At 39.0% G+C, this 17,914-nt stretch overlaps 1 protein-coding gene across 6 annotated transcripts in view; it reads right to left on the bottom strand.

Annotated features, from left to right (window-relative positions):
* The window catches only part of AKAP7 (A-kinase anchoring protein 7), a 95,812-nt gene that overhangs the window by 13,563 nt on the left and 64,335 nt on the right, over window positions 1–17,914 (bottom strand). The window contains exon 8 of one of the 6 annotated variants that reach the window (XM_075748097.1): window positions 12,809–12,903. The exons of the other annotated variants lie outside the window; for them this stretch is intronic. Within the exon in view, the coding sequence (XP_075604212.1) occupies window positions 12,869–12,903 (35 nt within the window). The 3' untranslated portion in view covers window positions 12,809–12,868. Of the gene's footprint in view, window positions 1–12,808; window positions 12,904–17,914 lie in introns of those variants that run through there. 6 annotated transcript variants of the gene reach the window in all.

The raw sequence follows: 17,914 nt of genomic DNA, 5'->3' as shown, positions 1-17,914 counted from the left end.
AGTTCCAACCCCCATGGTGCGGGCAGGGACACCCTCCACACTAGACCATGTTGCCCAAAGCCTTGTCCAACCTGGTCTTAAACACTTTGAGGGATGGGGCACCCACAACCTCTCTCTAAACTCTAAACTTCAATTCCATTTCTTTAGAATTCATCTGTTACCATACAGCTTCCAATAGGACACTATTTTGGCTGAGACTTCTTCATGCTACTGTCAAGTAGACTAAAAAAAGCAATCTTTTTTTGGACTAAGACAGATGTTAAACAAGTGTTAATATGTGAATCTTAACAAGCTGATCCTGTGTTGTTGCTCCTGAGCTCAGAAAAAGATTCCATACCAAGTCATGCTATCAAATAGTCTCTCACATAGCACATGTCTTTCCTCAAGCAAAGCAATTTTGAATATATTTGTAAATTATGGAGAGAAAAGTAAAATTTTAATCAACATACATTTTCATTTATTTCAATTGCAGTAACGTAAGTTGTGAAACACAGCTGTGTACTGCTTGAAGTGCAAAAGGAAGATGAAATCTTGTCCAAAAAATATTAAGATGTAAGTATAATTGCAATTCAAGAGGATGGCCAACAGTGCCCATAAAATACTGTAATAAGGTGCAATTTTTATGGAAAAATGTCATTTGCAAGGTGCTTTTAATATCTCTGTAATACTTAATTAGACTCTAAATCTAATGGAAGGGTAGAGTCACCTCTTTTGGTAGGAGCATCTTAGATAGGCTTGAACTGGTATTGTAACTACATCTTAAGATTGTCAAAACAGATGGGTATAATCCCTTTCCCCAGGATCTTGCATAAAGGAACTGAACATACTTCATCAGCTTCTTGGGCAAACCATGAAGTTATGTATTTTTGAACATAAGAGCAGTAGCGTTGCTGTCTTTCATTTTGTGGATCAAGCCTACAGAATCTGACCAAATTTGTTAATAGCTTTGGGAAAACTAACATAACACCCTTAAGTTGATTTGAATGTCATTAAAAATAATAATAAATCGTTAAATACTTATCATGGCATTTCCTATCTTAATCTCCTTTATCTATGTTATATTTTGCCTTAAGTAATGTATTTAGCATGTATTGGGTTTGCATGGCAAGGTTTTGGTAGCGGGGGGGCTACAGGGGTGGCTTCTGTGAGAAGCTGCTAGAAGCTTCCCCTGTGTCTGACAGAGCCAATGCCAGCCGGCTCCAAGACGGACCCGCCGCTGGCCAAGACCAAGCCAATCAGCGCCTCTGTGATAACATATTTAAGAAGGAAAAAAAAAAGTGAGAGAGCGCTTTTGCAGCCAGAGAGAGGAGTGAGAAGATGTAAGAACATCTGCAGACACCAAGGTCAGTGCAGAAGGAGGGGGAGGAGGTGCTCCAGGCGCTGGAGCAAGATTCCCCTGCAGCCTGTGGTGAAGACCATGGTGAAGCAGGCTGTCTCCCTGCAGCCCATGGAGGGAGGATGAGGGGGTGTACAGATTCCACCTGCAGCCCATGGAGGACCCCACGCCAGAGCAGGTGGAGGCACCTGAAGGAGGCTGTGGCCCATGGGAAGCCCACGTTGGAGCAAGCTCCTGGCAGGACCTGTGGCCTTGTGGAAAAAGGAGCCCAGGCCAGAGCAGGTTTGCTGACAGGACTTGTGACCCCGTGGGGGACCCACGCTGGAGTAGTTTGCTCCTGAAGGTCTGCACCCCGTGGGAGAGAGCCACGCTGGAGCAGTTCGTGAAGGACTGTAGCCCATGGGAGAGACTCACGTTGGAGAAGTTTGTGAAGGACTGTCTCCCATGAGAGGGACTCCATGTTGGAGCAGGGGAACAATGAGAGGAGTCCTCCCCCTGAGGATGAAGAAGCGGCAGAAACAATATGTGATGAACTGACCGTAACCCCCATTCCCCGTCCCCCTGTGCCGCTGAGGGGGGAGGAGGTTGAAGCCACGAGTGAAGTTGAGCCCGGGAAGATGGGAGGGGTGGGGGGAGGTGTTTTTTTAAGATTTGGTTTTATTTCTCATTCCTCTACTCTGTTTTGCTTAGTAATAAATTAGACGAATTCCCTCTCTAAGTTCGGTCTGGTTTGTTCGTGATGATAATTAGTGAGTGATCTCTCCCTGTCCTTATCTCGACCCAAAAGTTTTTCATTATACTTTTTCTCCCCTGTCTAGTGAATGAGGGGAGTGATAGAGCGGCTCTGGTGGGCACCTGGCCCTCAGCCAGGGTCAACCCACCACAAGCATTATTCTTTCTTTCCTTCCTTTTGCTTGCCACATAACCTCCACTTTAAATGTGGTTTTTAAAGCTAGAATTTGACATAAGTTTTCACTCTGATTTTGTGAGATGTAGCTGTACAAATGTTCATTGCTCTATCACATATAGGTTTATGAAAGTTCTGTAAATATGAAATTCATTTTTGACACCTGGAAAGATTAGTTCATGAAAGTTTAGACCTCTCTTTAAATGTTACGGAACTGAACCCATAAAACTACTGCTCAAGACCTTCTTCAGGACAAGCTCTTCCTCAACTTTAATCTCTCTTTAAAAGCCCAAACATACTCACTTACAAGAACAGTCAATCTTGATGTCCAAAGAAAAATACTCAGGTAAGATAAGAAACAAATTCAGACACGTGCTTGGTCATAACAAATTGCTCTGTGTCACTGGGCTTTTGGTCACCTCAGCCATATGAAATGACAATAGCTGTAGTTAAAGAGTTAGAATGCTGAAGGTATAACTACAGTTCACTTAATCTAATTCATAGGAATCTAAAAATTGTTGCTAGAGTATAGTGTAAAGAGAGATCACTTAATGAACTCTGTGGATGAAAAACGTTGAAACATCACCATGTCATGAAACTAAATTTAATGCAATCACTCCTTCACATAATATAAGCAGACTTTATAATCTAGGACAAGAAAAAGTGAAAGAATAAGAATATTACATGACAACACTATTTTCTTTTTCATCCTGTTTTCTTAGTGAATAGTGCATGTATCTTAAGTTGATGAACAAGCACCTAGTAATCAAAATTAACTTTATTCTTAAGTATGCTTCACCATCAGAAAATCAAGAATAACTGAGCCCTGGTTGTTTGTTTAAACCAGTGGGCCTTACTTTCACATCCTTCCTATGTGAAATATCAAATAGTTGTAAAAGCATTTTCTTTGTGAAACAACATAAAACTCCTTAAGAACATAACCAACTTTTCCCTACCTAATAGCAACATTTCCTTCATAAGAGTAATTCCCTACAGCTCGTACACTGTATTCTAGCAAAAGAATAACTCCCTCTCTCTCTTCCCCTATATTTCTACTTCCTCAAACTCAGTGAGTCAAAGCCTATTCTAGCAGCACTTCAGTGAAATCAATCTAGAAAAATATGTCCGCTATGCCAAAACCTGAAATAATCTTCACAACTTTCACCAATTTACACTCTGTACCATAATGGATTGCTCATTACCATGCCTTAAAATTGATGGTTCTCTTCTCCTTCCACTCCTTTTGTCATTTGCAAATTTTATCTCTACCTACATGGTGTACACAATTCCATCCCTTCCTCTTCAGCACCCTAATAATTCTAATTCTGTCCCATTAACATCAATGCAGAACTCCTTATTTATGCCAGCTGGTCTTCTGGTCCTTTATTTCTATCAGGCGGAACAGTTCTAATTTGGAGTTTCATCTTTGTTTCTTTTATTTTAAGGTCATATTTTTCTCAGTCTTTCTCCAACTCAGAGTAAAAGAATAAAGGTTGGATATTCATGCCAAAACGAGTTTTTGCATTTCTCTTCACTACATTCAGAACAAACAAAAGCAGGTATTTTTTCTTCACTCCAGCTTAACACCAATGCATTTGATTCCATAGTTCCCTTTGCCTTTACGTTTTCCACACAGAAAAGTTTTCCCACTTCTGTGTTTGGCTACAGGGGCCAAGAAAAGTTCATTAAGAATGAGGAGAAGGAAAGAGATGGGCAATGGTTCCACTCGACTATATCATTCACGATTTTGAGACTTCCCAAGATGGGTAAATGCCTATGATAGTTGTGGCACAATGCAATATGGTTTTAACTCCAAGAATGCAGGTATAGCCATACATCAGAGGATTATGTGCTGCTACCATGTGACGCACCAGAAGCGGTAACTTAGAGCATTTGAGAATTAGCCCGTCTTCACGGCCTGGGTGCAGCACCACGTCGATCCAGATATTCCGCTGCTGCTGTAGGAGCTTATACTTGGACACATCTTACCACATAACGTGTTTTTATCCAAAGTCTAATCCTGTAATCTCTTACTATTTTACGTCTTCTATAGAGATTATGGCTAAAAAAAGGACCAAGGGAATTAAATTCATCTTTCAAAACAAAATGATGCACTTCATTTGGAATGGAGTTGTTGTTATTGTTGTTATTATTATTATTATTCACTTGTGCTGAAGCAGGCATTACAGGCAAAGCCTCCATGATCTGGGCTGTGTTACACCAAGTCCTCTGTCCTTATTACCTGGCCCTCTTTCCAAATGTTTCAGTCTAATTATAACAGAGAACACACACAATGTGTGAGTAGGGCACACAGGAGGGGTCTACAGAAAGCAACATTTATTTCATTAAATCAGAGCATCATCAGTGCTTCAAAACAAACACTACACCAAATTTCATTTTAACAAGAGCAAGGTAATCCCAGACTTCAGGAGGACATTCAATCACTAGACCTCACCTTAGTCACAGGTTATGTTTTGTAGATCTACAACAATAAACTTCACATTTTGTGCTGGAAAAACGTCTCACATTCTATTAATGATGCGTATGTAAAAAGTAAAAGAGGAGCTGAGAGAAGAGAGGAAGAAAGGAAAACCTTTTTGAATGCATTAGGCTACACTGGATGGTAATGGATTTTTAAGACAGCAAAAAATGTTACTCATTTGTTGATTCTCCTCAGCCACAGTAAGTGCTGCAGAAAACATGCCTGATAATATGTTTTTGTTCAATCCTCATGCTTTGTACTAACGTGGCAAATTGAATAAAATGCCATTTAAAAAATTATTGCTATGATGTGAAACAGAATGAGTAACACAATAATAGACCGTGGCATAAGACATTTCTCCTCTCAGCAAATGGATACAAGTTCTCTAGTGAGAGCAAATGAATTATCCATGCCTGTGGATTTTAACTCACAGGAAACTCAGCAAGTGCCCGGATGAAGTTCACCTGAGACTGACAGATATTCAAGGGGATTAAGTCATCAGCAGAAAAGATAAAGTTATTGGTGGATTTTGAGATTTTGGAGATTGGGATCCAGAGGAGGTATCTAATAAGGAGTGAGTTTTCTCTATACCAATTTAGGACAGCAATTCCTGGGGTTCATAAGAATTACAGGCAGGGTAAAGAGCCTGACAAAAGTTCAGCTGTGTATGCTAACATCAGAATTACAAGTCTAAAAGCACCAACTATTGTAAAAGTTTGGCAGTGCCAAATCTGTCACTGGTACAGTGTACTTTTAGCTACTTAAGGCCACAAGGACTTAGTCTGTAGTCAAATGTTTATCAATTGAAGGTATATAAATTTTAAACAATGTTTCTTGCATCCTGTTAGGGCAGAATAATTTCCTAGCCCTTTCTCCATGCTAACTTCCATAGCATATACAACCCTACACGCCAAACTCCTCTAAATCTCAGTCTCTTCTGTCAATTCTACAGTTCAAGCTTATTGAAACACAATCACTCAATTTTTAGGAATAGCAAAAATGATTAGGTATGAAACATTACTAAACCAGCAATAATCAGCTGCTGAACCAGATGCCAGTATGCCTTACTATTATACTTCTCAAGATATCTTATTTTTCACTTTGCCGACAATAATTCCACAATAACAGACCAGTGTCATCTAAAGGACAACCCCTCACTGGACCATGGACCTTTGTTTGCCTTGTTTTCTTTGTCTGCATTAATCTGGAAATCTTGGTCACAACACTGCAAAACGTAGAGACTCTCTGCAATCCAGCATTTGTCACTGACAGGAAGCTTTCCCTGAAATATATACAAAATGTTCTCTCTTGTTCTTATTTCACATGATGCAACAGAAGTAATCCCGTGCTATCTTAACAGTTGCTCAATCATGTTAACCAGTTCCTCCTCCTGCCTTCTGGCTTTGTACCTTTTTTTTTTTTTTCAAAACTAGCTAGTTCCTACTCTCAGAGGACATGGGTTGTCCCCAAGATTGAGCTCTCTGCAGATGCCCAGGCATTTTCTGGAAGTGCACCCTGGGCTCCTACTTTATGTTTGGAGCATTATCTTCTTTTGAAAAACGTAACCCTTCCTCCAAACTTCTTCCTTCTCTGCTCCATGATTGTGCCTTTTCAGCTTCTAGGAAAAAAGTTGCACTTATCTTTCCAGTGCAGATTTAGCGCAGCAAGCATGCCATTTCTGCTAAAAGGTTGTAGGTCTGGTGGCACATGATCTTGGGCAAAAAGAGATGGGGTTTGGGGTTTTTATTTCCTCCTAGAGGTGAACCTTTTCCATAGATGAAACCTGTTTCCCCTCCTTTTTCAAAAAGGACTGAGTACAGCCTCCTGATCATTCCAGGGCAGCATAGAAATGTCAATTTTGAGTCTGATTATTTGTCCAGATTTTGGTTTCCAGAGACCTTTAATGAAGCAAAATAAATAACTTATTTTCTCTTTCATAATTATATGGTATCTTTAAGAGAGACTATGTAGACCAATTTTATAATTTTTTTTTAATATTTTAATGGTTTCTGGAATAAAGGCTAAAACATGCCTGCCTGCTTCCAGGAATACCACTATCCATTAGAAAACAAAGCACTCAATTAGCTAGCATGAAGCATCACAAATAAGATAGTATAAGAGAAAAAAAGGACATTTAAAACATCAGGTTAGGAAGAAGTAGACAATTACCACATTTTGGTTGTATAACACTTTCCCACTCCCAAGTGTGGCTATTCTATTTCTGTAATAGATGTTTTTTCCATATGTTACAATTCCTACATTGTGAGTGGTTCCACTCTATGCTCACAGGGGTTAGGTTACAATAGAACTTGCCATACAGCAATACAATAGGTTGAAGCAACCGAGTATCTAAATTGGGGTAGCTGTTCATATATAGTAACAGAGAATGGTATTTCATGTTTAGCATGTCACACTTCTTACTTGGCTGTAATATGGATTTGCTTTTGAGAAGGAAAATTAAACTTAGGTTCTGTGTTGACATTAGACATAACACCTGGCCACACAGTAGCATGAAAAGCATCTCTGAAACCCAGTGTTTCATTCAGAGGTACCTGGCTACCTGTTTACACAGCTGAGCTCCACAATGCCAGCACTTGTTCTTTGGCTATGAGGCCAATTACCAGAGAGCAGCTCAGGTCCATCCTATCCAGCCCTGCTAGCCTCTGAAATGGCGTGGCTGCACCCAAACTGCCTGTCGGGAATGGACTTGGGTTGGTGCTAACTCCTAACCAGCACCCAGGAGCAGCTGCAGAAGGTGCCGTTTTGCTAGAGCCAGAACTACATCAGGGCTACAGCATGGGCAAGGCAGTCCCAGTGCCCAGGTGCATCCCCAGACCCCCCTACATGCAGTACACAGGAGTCCAGGACACGTAGAGTGGTCTGCAGAGCCGGGGTGTGTCTGTAGGTAGCAAAGCCGAGAAGTACGTTGAGCCAAATTCATGGAACAGTTACTTCTGTGGATTTCTACTGGCAGAGGTTTTGACTCTTAACTCCAAAGAAGTCCAGCACAAATGAAAACAGAAATATGAACTAAGAACAATTTCAGAGAGTAATGCAGTAGTAGCTAGAGGACAGGATTTGGCTCATGACTCCAGTAAAGCTGTGGGAAAACCACAATTTCCATTTCCTCTTCCACTACAATGAAATGCTACTGCTGTAGTGCTGATTTAACCTCCAGAAGTAAGGAAATGGAAAGGTAAAATCCGTAACTCCAAATATTTAGACTTTCCGATGCTTTCTACTTTTCAGGGTAGGTCTCACAGCACTTCAGAAAACCATGCTGCTCCTTCTCCTGTTTGGTGAATAACAAGTGGCACAATCTGTACAGTGAGTGGAGAGGCACTGTGCCAGAGTATACATACAACTCAGTAAACTGAAAAAGGAATATGAGAAACAGTACTAAGGGGATTTCCATTATACAGTATAAGGTATTTGGATGTTGTTCACTGGGAATATAGGGCAGCTTTTAATAGTATCTGATAGCAACAGCCTGTAATTTACCCTTTGGAAATCAATAAAAACATAATGTTGCAGCCTTTGCCTTAGTCAATAGTATGCTAGGGTAAAGCAAGCAGAGTTCCTCTGAAAGCCCGGCCTTCCTTTTGCTGTGGCAATGGTGTTACTAAGATAATCTTTAAATCATCTTAACAGCTTAAAAGACATAATATCTCATATCTAGGTGTATATGAAGTGAATACAAAACATGTTTTCCACTAATGAGCAATAATGTTTAACCTGCATACTTATAAAAGTATGAGAACTTTAACACACCACTTCCTCTTCTTAAGTGGAACATCTGCATACAGGAATACCACTGAAGTTAATCTCTTCAGTTCACCCAAGACATGTTTATGTATGTTTACTTTGTCTTTTGCCCTTTATTCTCCCTTCCAAACCCAAAAGGATATGGGATAGCAGCAGATACACTGCTTAAGCAAACTAGTGTAAATGCAGAAAATTTAAACGTGATCTTATTTTCCTTCCAGGCTCACTCTCGCTTTAAGAAATCATGTTGGAAGTCTCCTGCAAGAGCCATGGGAGCAGACTACCAGCCTGATTTTTAATGCCCAAGGCTGTAAGAACAGTATTTTACCCGGGCTCCTTTCTTTGCTGTGTATGTACTTACAAAGAGGATTCCAGATGGAGGTGGCAATTTGTTGGCTTGCCATTTGAACCAATCTCTCTGATATTATTTATAGAAGGTCTGCTTTTAAATGGGCTAGCTGATATTCTCATCCATCTCGCTGCAGCCCTTGACTCCAGGGACTGTCAGCGGACTGTCACAGCCATGACACTTGGCAGGCTGGACCCTCGGTTGGTATAAATCAGCACTATTCTTGCTTACTCCTGCTAAGGGTTTCACTTGACATTTTCACTACTGCTTGATTCATGCCCCAGATAATCTGTCTCACTTTCATGGTTTTACTTGCATGTTTAGCAAAAATCCTTAAACACTGTTAGCTTGCTTCTAATTGAATATTCCAACTGAAGTGTCCTTTTAGACAGCATCCAAACACTGCAGTACTAAATGGTACATTATTATTGAAATTATTGTTTTAATGAATATAACCATTATTCAAATTCCCAGTTCAGTTACTGTACATTGGATTTTTTTCTGAGATTTTTATCACTACCAGAAAAGTATATTTTTTTATATAGAAACAAATTTGTGGGCAAAAGCAACATGTATTCTTATTTATGTTACGTTGCAAATTGATAGACCATAGTTAACTGTCAGTTATTTCCCCTTTACAAAAGATGAAAAGGTATTACCCAATACAGTATATTTAAATAGAGTTATTCATTTCTATTCAAGTTTTTGTTCTAACTTTATGCTTATTACAAAACAAACTAATTGCATTTGAAAGATTTGGCCTCATGAGAAATGGTATTCACCATTCTTTGGTCTGTACTACTGTTTGGTTTTTTGAACCAAGCAGCAGCACACTTTGGAATATTAAATGCAATTTTCAGCTGTAATCTGCCACTGCAGCTGGTGGCCCACAGAAATGCCCAGGGCTATTTGAATGCTATTGCAGCAGAACTCACTCATATTCAAAATCATTGTAAAGCTTCCTTTTTCCTAGACTGCCATATGAAATGTTTTGGATATATTCTCGGGCCTCTCCCCCACCTCCCAAGAGGGCAAGGAAATAACCTATGGTGGATGGAATTTAAACTGATATCTATATAACCTAAGAAATGCAGGGCTCAGTTCCATATCTACTGAAACTTCCTGTCTCCTCAAACATTTGCCAATCAATTTAATTGAAGGAGCATTGGTGTGCTCAGTAAGGAGATCAAGAAAATACTACTTTTCCTTTGGAATCTGCTCTTTTATTCATGCAATTCCTTGAATGAAATACCTTCTGGAAACAATGAATAAAACATCTGGCTAATGTCACAGTTAGAAATTTCTCCACATAAGCAAGTTTCCAGTGCATTACTTCTGCATGTGGACTGCCTGACCTTGCAGCAAAGCATACTAAAAAGTTAGTTGGCCATAAATTTTAAAATAGAGAGCAAAAGCAAGAAAACAAGTGATGGAAATAATTCATTGCAGTAAAATAAACATCTCAAGGAGAGGGACCCTCCTTAACAGAGGATTACTTTTTTCTTTCCGTTACAATGCTATACATATAATAGCAGCAATACTGCATGGTACTGATCATCATCTCTTTCTTAGTTTTATTTCCACCCAGAATAAATTGCATAACCGTAGTATAACTAACTGCATTTTTCACAACCCCCTCAACCAGCAGCCTCTGTTAGTCTGACAAGCATGCTGACTAGCTCCAGCAGTGATGACTTTTTTATGGGCTCACTGAGATCACAGGCTCAATTCCCATAATCTGCAAAGAAGCCTTCAGCTATAAACAAAACAATTTTAATGCTGTCTCTCATCTTTGCTCAATGAAAAATCCCATAACAGAGTTATCCACTGCACTACTAACATGTCTAAACAGTGAAGAATCTGCTCTGGTATAATTAAATAGATTATTTTACTTAAAAATCCACAAATGGCTCATACAATGTCCTTCAAAGCAGAAATGAGGTATAGACTTGCATCAGTTGTTATTTCATTTAACAACATTAAATGGCTCTTAACATTCCCAGACCAGCATTAACTAACTATCACTTATTTGTCAATAAACTCATTTCTGGAATTCTCAGAGAATTATGGTTTTGCAGATCATAAGAGGATGGGGAAGCATACAAATATGAAGATACCCTTCTTGTGAAATATAAGCATGATAAATGCTACAGCACCTTGAAAGTTAGCCAACCAATGAGAAGTACAGCACTTTATCCTGTGGGGCAGCAGCCACGTGAGGCAATACAACTGGGAGGGATGGCAAAAGGGAGATACATAGCCCATACACCTCTCAGAGATGAGCCCTTCCAACTGTTCTTGCTGCAGTTCCTGAAAAACATTGGACTACAACTAGGCAGGTCCTCCTTGTTCTCTCCATCTGCGTGCAGGGTAGGTGCAGAGACACCGTTTCACTGTCCTGAGAATGCTGAACTTAGCGGGAAGGCTGACCCATCTGACGTCGTACATGATTTAATGTTTGATCCACAAATATCAGTGGATCAATCTGCACAGAAACAGAGCTTATTACTTTAGACACAGTAAAATCCTTGTCATTGCATCAAGGGAGGAGTACAGTTTTCTTTTATCCCAATATAAATATTACTAATGGAGTCTGTTGAGAAAGACATCGTAATCAACATATCCTGGTCAATGTACCCTCCCTCTGCACCGCCAATCCTTCCCACGTGCCAGGAAAGCTCTACCTCCTTGCCACCCCAGCATCCTCTGCTGGCAGCAGGAAGCCAGCATCACCACGTGTGCAGATGTTCACAAGGTATCAAAGCCGCTCAGCACTTTGCAAGACCAAGACTGTGGATTTCTGAAACAACAGATATTCTTTAGTTGATCCAGTCATACAATGGAAGAAGTTATTGTGACTAGGTGATGCTTATCATCATCTGCCCTGGGGTTTTTGAGGCTTCCTTAATTCACTTCAGGCAAAATTAGCCAGGTTAGCCAGCCAACAATGGAGAAGTGTTTAACCTCACTGGGGTGATTTTGCCTTAGAAGAGTGCTCACATAACCTGCTCTGCTATGCATCAGTGTACACAGCATACATCGCCAGTGCACGGTGTGTGCGACCGGGGATGGTGGCAGCAATGGCTACAATGGGATCAGCAACCTCTTCTGTCAGCACTTTTGAATCTAGAAGAGGATGGGTTTTTATAGCTGTAGAGCCATTATTGTTTTGCTTATCTAACAATTGCCAGCATAGTAACTTTGTTTCTATCAACATCTATCTGTAACAAGCAAGGTTAATTAGTACTGCATACGATCACGTATTTCTTGCTAGAACTCACTATGAAAGAAGGCGGCTTGTAGCAACCCACCACAAAGCACAGGCAGGGGCCAGTTTTCACCTTGATAGTCTTATCAGGGAGGCAGGCATGCCAAAGATCACACAACTCCCACAGAACGGGGAAAGAAGACTGTGCTCATGGTGAAGGTGAAAGCAAAAGACAAGAGTTATCTTATGCCCCCTCTGCCAGTCATTTAAATGGATATAAAAAAATATATATATCATTCTCTCTCTTCCAACGTGTTTGGGGCCTGATACAGTTGCAGAGGTATTGACAGTAAAGTAACAGTAGCATGCAAATAGAGGATGGAGTGCTTGGCCTCAATATGGAAAAGAAACACAACTTTAACAATATAGGAGAAATCTATGCAAATACTTCTGCAAAATATTCTGTGTCATCTGATAGCTGAAAAGGTCCTTACTTTTTCCACCTATGCAAAGTGATGGGTTTGGCAATTACGCTGACCATAAGATGGACATTAAGCTCTTTACCCTTGAATACTTAAGCTAATGGACAGTCTAGATACAACAGACAGGAAGAAACTGCCCCAAAAAATACCCAGGAGGGAAGTTTTAAGAGGATCTTAACTGTCAGCACAGACATTTTCTGCAGCCTGCTCCTGGTGTCAATTTCAGCAACCTCATCTTCATTTCAAAGTTTCTCATCAGGGTCTTCTGAACTTTTTTACTACTCTTTTCCTTTCTCATCTTCTCTTAGTGTAATCAAGAAGTGATTGCAGTCACCTCTATCAATTAGCTAGTCCTGGTCTTCTGCTTGCTACAACTGAAATGAAATTAAATTAAATATCTTCCTAAGTTCTCATGAGCAATTCTTCAAGTCCTTTAATACAAACAAGTTTGGTTAAGGGCTTTGCTCAAGTTTCTCATTGTATAGTAGTTATGGACCACTGTGGTCCAAAGTACTCCCAAATATAGTCTTCCCCACGTACATCTCCCTTTCATACAAAAGTGCACATTACATAAAGATTAGACTTTTAACCAAATTTACAATTTTCACTATCTCAGAAATAACAAATTAGCCTGGACATTTTTTGATTATGAACCAAAGAACTCCCTGTCTTTGCTCATGTTTCTTTCTGGAAAAAAGCAGTTCTGCCATATCTCTAAATAAATTATATAATAAACACTGCTGCTTTTCCCCCCCATCAGGAACATAACTTAATAGCAAGGCAATCACATTTGACTTGATTAATCTCTAGAATTTCTAGTTGCAATTAATTTTACACAAAACATCCTGCCAGGAAGGTGGAAGGCAGCCCAACATCTGCAATCTAATAGATTATACAGCAAGACAGTCTGCTGCATACTCATGAAATAGTAAAATGTAGCCTAGTTTTAAAAATGATATAATTTTGTGCTTCAAAATTCTTTATACCCAAATAAAAACTGGTTCAAAAATTAAATTCAATAAGATGATAATTTAATTTCTTTCCATGGGCCATATGTGCTGATAGGATTTAAATTTGGACTCACATATGTTTGTATTAAACATAAAGGGATAAAAAAAAATGAATTTCACTTTTCAGTTAAAAGTCAAATGCCACCTGAAATGACTATAGATCAGACACTGGAGGAAATTCAGCAATATGTGCTCATACCATGTAGGACTATTTTCTAAAAGCAGTTATTAATTAAAAACCCAAACCAAACCAAAAATGTAGACATTTTAATTTCAAGGAGGATTTCCTAAGGATTGCATATGGATACATCTAACATAATTTTAAAAATTCCCCAATTTTGCTCATGATTAATTTTATTCTCTTTACTTCAAGATGACTATATTTCTCTTATATTTTGAGGCCACAAATAGGCATCCACTGCTGAAGGGTTTTTTAAATCTCCTTCCTCCTATTTAAAAGCCTGTTCTACCACCCCCTCCTAGATACCCTGCAATGAAGCTGAACTTAACAGTTCATCTAAACCCTCTATTTTCTCTCCCAGATGTTCCTTATATCTCTGCTTTCTCTGTCTTCACTGCTGTGTACAATTCTTCTAGCAGTCTAGGCTCATTACTGGGGGATTATTTTCGACAGCCAATGTCAGTCCCAAGAATGGACATACAAGTAGAGATACTCGTGATTCAGAAACACTTATGAGAGTCTTGGTTGTCATCAGGCCTTGGTTAGGCTTATAGCCTTGGTCATCAAACCTAACGGTGTTGGTTGCAGGAGGAGAAAGATTTGTGTAACTTTCAACTTTGACATGGTAAGTATTGAACATTTCGTTTTGGTTGGGGCAACTAAATTTCTTTCTTTTCTTCCAATAGAGAATGGAAGCAATGTTAGCAACCTAATCACAGGGACTCCGAAGTTCTGTGAGGGAAAAAGACAATAACAACTAGGTGTTATCCAAAATGTCATTTTGAGGAATGCACCTTTCCTTCAAACTATTTGTTTTTTTCATCCATGTCATGCATCTCTTTGTGTATATCTTGCGTATATGAGTGAATGCATGTGTAGGAGTGAAGAAACAGCATTACACAGGGAGATTACCAAGACAAGAAAGAATATAAGCACCGGAGAACAGAGTGTATATACGACTCTCCAAGCTCAGCTGATGAGTGTGTGTTTTCATGTTTAGGGACGAAGGAAAAAGGATAGTGTCTTTATAGTACCAGACCAGGTATTGCTTTGAGCAACTAAGAGTTAAAACCTCACAAAACAGAAGTGAAAAGGGGACACAACCTGTGGGACAGGGAGCTATTAGTATTGGAAACGAGTTAGCCTGGCAAATGTACAAGGGCTGTTTAACAACAGGGATTGATTTACTGTTTGTGGTAGGCAAACCCGTCCTGTCTGTCATGACAGAAAGCCAGACAATGCATCTTTTATGCAGCTATAGTACAAATGCAAAATAATTCATGATAACTTCTAACAAACTGTAAATTTGACCAAGTCATTGATTTGCAAATATAACTTTCAAGATTTTCACAATCAGTTTAAGACCTAAATAAAATAGTTGCATATCAGTCACTGAACTTTCCTTTCCCCTCAAAACCCAGTCCCTAGTTTGATACAGTTGGGCAATTTTTGGTCAGGCCCAAAAGAGCAAGATCTGGCCTGGATGTCACTGGCCTGGCTGCGTGTTGGAGCTTGCCTGGTTCCCGTGCACAGGGTACGCAGCCCCAGGCCCTGTGCTCATTTACTTATTTCCACAACTATTTGCATGTGTTATATTCAATATGCACCATCAGCAATAGTGTATAATAGCTATCAAACAATGAATTAAGTGCTTAATCTCATTAAATCAAAACACGTAAAAGTGCTCACATTGTTATGCTCTGCCCTCTCAAGTTGTGAATCACATCTTTTAGAATTGAAATAAGTTTCACGTTCTATTTTGATGTGACCAGCTTTATTTCACATCAGTAATTGTCTGACAGGAATTTTGCATGCATTTAATATTTAATAGCCTTTTTTAACAATCTCTGGCCAGTACAACAAAGACTCTCATCCTTGGTTTCCTATCAGGTAGCAAATGGGCTAAATCGAATACAGCTAAAATGAAGCTGTAAAATGCCTTCTTTTATGCCACATTAAAAAGTGGCTATTAACACTATTAAGTTAAAATAAACAAACAACTTTTGACCAGAAATAAGCTTCCAATTAAATAATTTCAAAAAAAGCAGTTAAAGATAATTTGAGATCATTTCCAAAATGAAAAAGCACTTATTTAGCATGGACATAAGAAAATCAATATGAGGTCTAACTCCAGGGTTATCACTCATTCATGATCTCAGAAATATGAAGAATTAATTGTTAGAGTATACACCAATCTTTTCTGGAATATACACTCTTTCAAAAGCTCCTCCTTAAACATAGCAAGCCAAATTTTGAAACCCCCATCAACTTCACTGGAATATAACATTGAATGAGAGAAGAAACAAAGTTGGGGGTTTTGTTCTGTGTTTTGTTTTTTTTGGTTGGTTAGGTTTGGGTTGGTGTTTTCTTTGTTTAAATAAACAGATTTCCACATTAAGACTATTAATTTATAAAAAAAGTCTTCATAAATTTTATCAAAATTTTCATAACCTCTGAAACTATTATTTCCATTCACAAGCATAACTTCTTTCAAATTTATAGGAACGCAAGTGATCTCCTGCACAAGATCAGGATAATAATATCAATATGTTTTCATTTTACGTACCTAAAATCAAAGAAATAAAACTAGTTAAGCCACTAGTTATTTAAAAAGGGTTATCTGGTAAGGGACTCAGTATAGGATGCATAGATAAATGCATTTGGAGATGCTGAATCAGGTGTCTGCATCCCTGTAGAAAGCTCCCCAGCCTTAGAGTGGTTACATGATTCTTCACTCAGACAGCTAGAAGAATAGGTTGTGAAGGTCCTAAATGCCTAAGTTATAACAGCTTCTACTGATGCTTTACTTGTCCCACAACCAGTGGTGAGGACAGACAGCTCTTTCCTTCCCTTCTCTGCAGAATACCCTTGCTCTTTGCTCCCCAGAGTACATTCTGGGAATTGATTTCTATCAAGTGTGGCAGAAAAACTGTTTAATTAGATAGTACTCAGTAAACCAAATTGTATTTGTTGGCATGGCTGATAAGGTTCTTCACAAAATATGTATTTAAGTTGTAAAGCTCCTTGCCAGAAGATATTACAGATACTGAAAGTTTACATGGATTCAAGAGGTGACTGGAAAAATCCTTGGAAGAAAAATTTATAACAGACTTTTAATTATCAAGGGTGCTACTCCACTCATGAAGTCCACAAGCCTTGAACTGCTGCAGCAGTGGAGCTGTATTTTGAGGAAACACCTGCTTATGCCTGCCCTTTTCTAATGGTTTCATTAGGCACGCTGTGCCTATGATGCGGGGGAGAGGGATCTTAAATCTGGTCCAGAACAACCACTCTTATGATCTTACCATAACCATAAAACTTGGCTAAATGTTTTCCAAATACAATACCTATATTTTAAGAGACTAGAAAGGGATGTGAAATGCTTACATCTTGTTTCCACACACGGTATGTAAGTATCTGTTCAAACTTAATAACATGACTCAGCTTCCACTTGTCAGTACTTTGGTGCATTTCAGTCATAGGCATCTCTTAATTTCTATGGTTAAATTTGTCCCTCCTTTTTAAAAAAAAACAAAACAAAAAAAACCAAAAAACCAATGTGGATTATGCAATGAGTTGAAGCTAAATTCAATTCAGACTTGTTGTGAAATAGATCTAAACTCAAATTTTAAAAAGCACACTATGGAAGCAGTGAGCTTTCACCTCACTCAACACAACTATTTACTATGTAACAGTACCAGACAATATAACCTAGAACACCTTTTGAAACTACACTATACATAAAATGGAAACATTTCCTTACTGCCTAAGTAACCAACTCTCAGCAATTCAATAACTGGCATTTGTAAGCTATGTTTAACTTGAGGCACCCCAGCTGAAACAAAACTTATAGAAAGACCATAATGAAGTTTGGACATTTTCATCTTCACCGTGACTGAAGCGAGTCAAGTAGCACGGTGAACTGCTGTTTACTGCAAATGCTTCCCTTTATTTAATGTATTTTTTGTTCATATACAAAAAACACATGATTGTGATTTGCACCTGCATGTCTGCTAACCAGGATAATTTAACCTCAACTTTTTATTGCCACTAATTTCCCAACACAGTTAGTTTTAAGGCCATCATGATAATAAGATAGGATGAAAAATGGATGTGAAAGTCACCCCCTTCTGCCTGTTCCATGCGCCCAGCTTCAAACCGTCCGTCCAGCTGGGGCACAGCCACACCAGACGG

Source organism: Balearica regulorum, chromosome 3, assembly GCF_011004875.1.
Source record: "Balearica regulorum gibbericeps isolate bBalReg1 chromosome 3, bBalReg1.pri, whole genome shotgun sequence".
NCBI lineage: Eukaryota > Metazoa > Chordata > Aves > Gruiformes > Gruidae > Balearica > Balearica regulorum.
The sequence above is the reverse complement of the archived record's forward strand: the minus strand, read 5'-3'. Positions and strand labels throughout refer to the sequence as shown.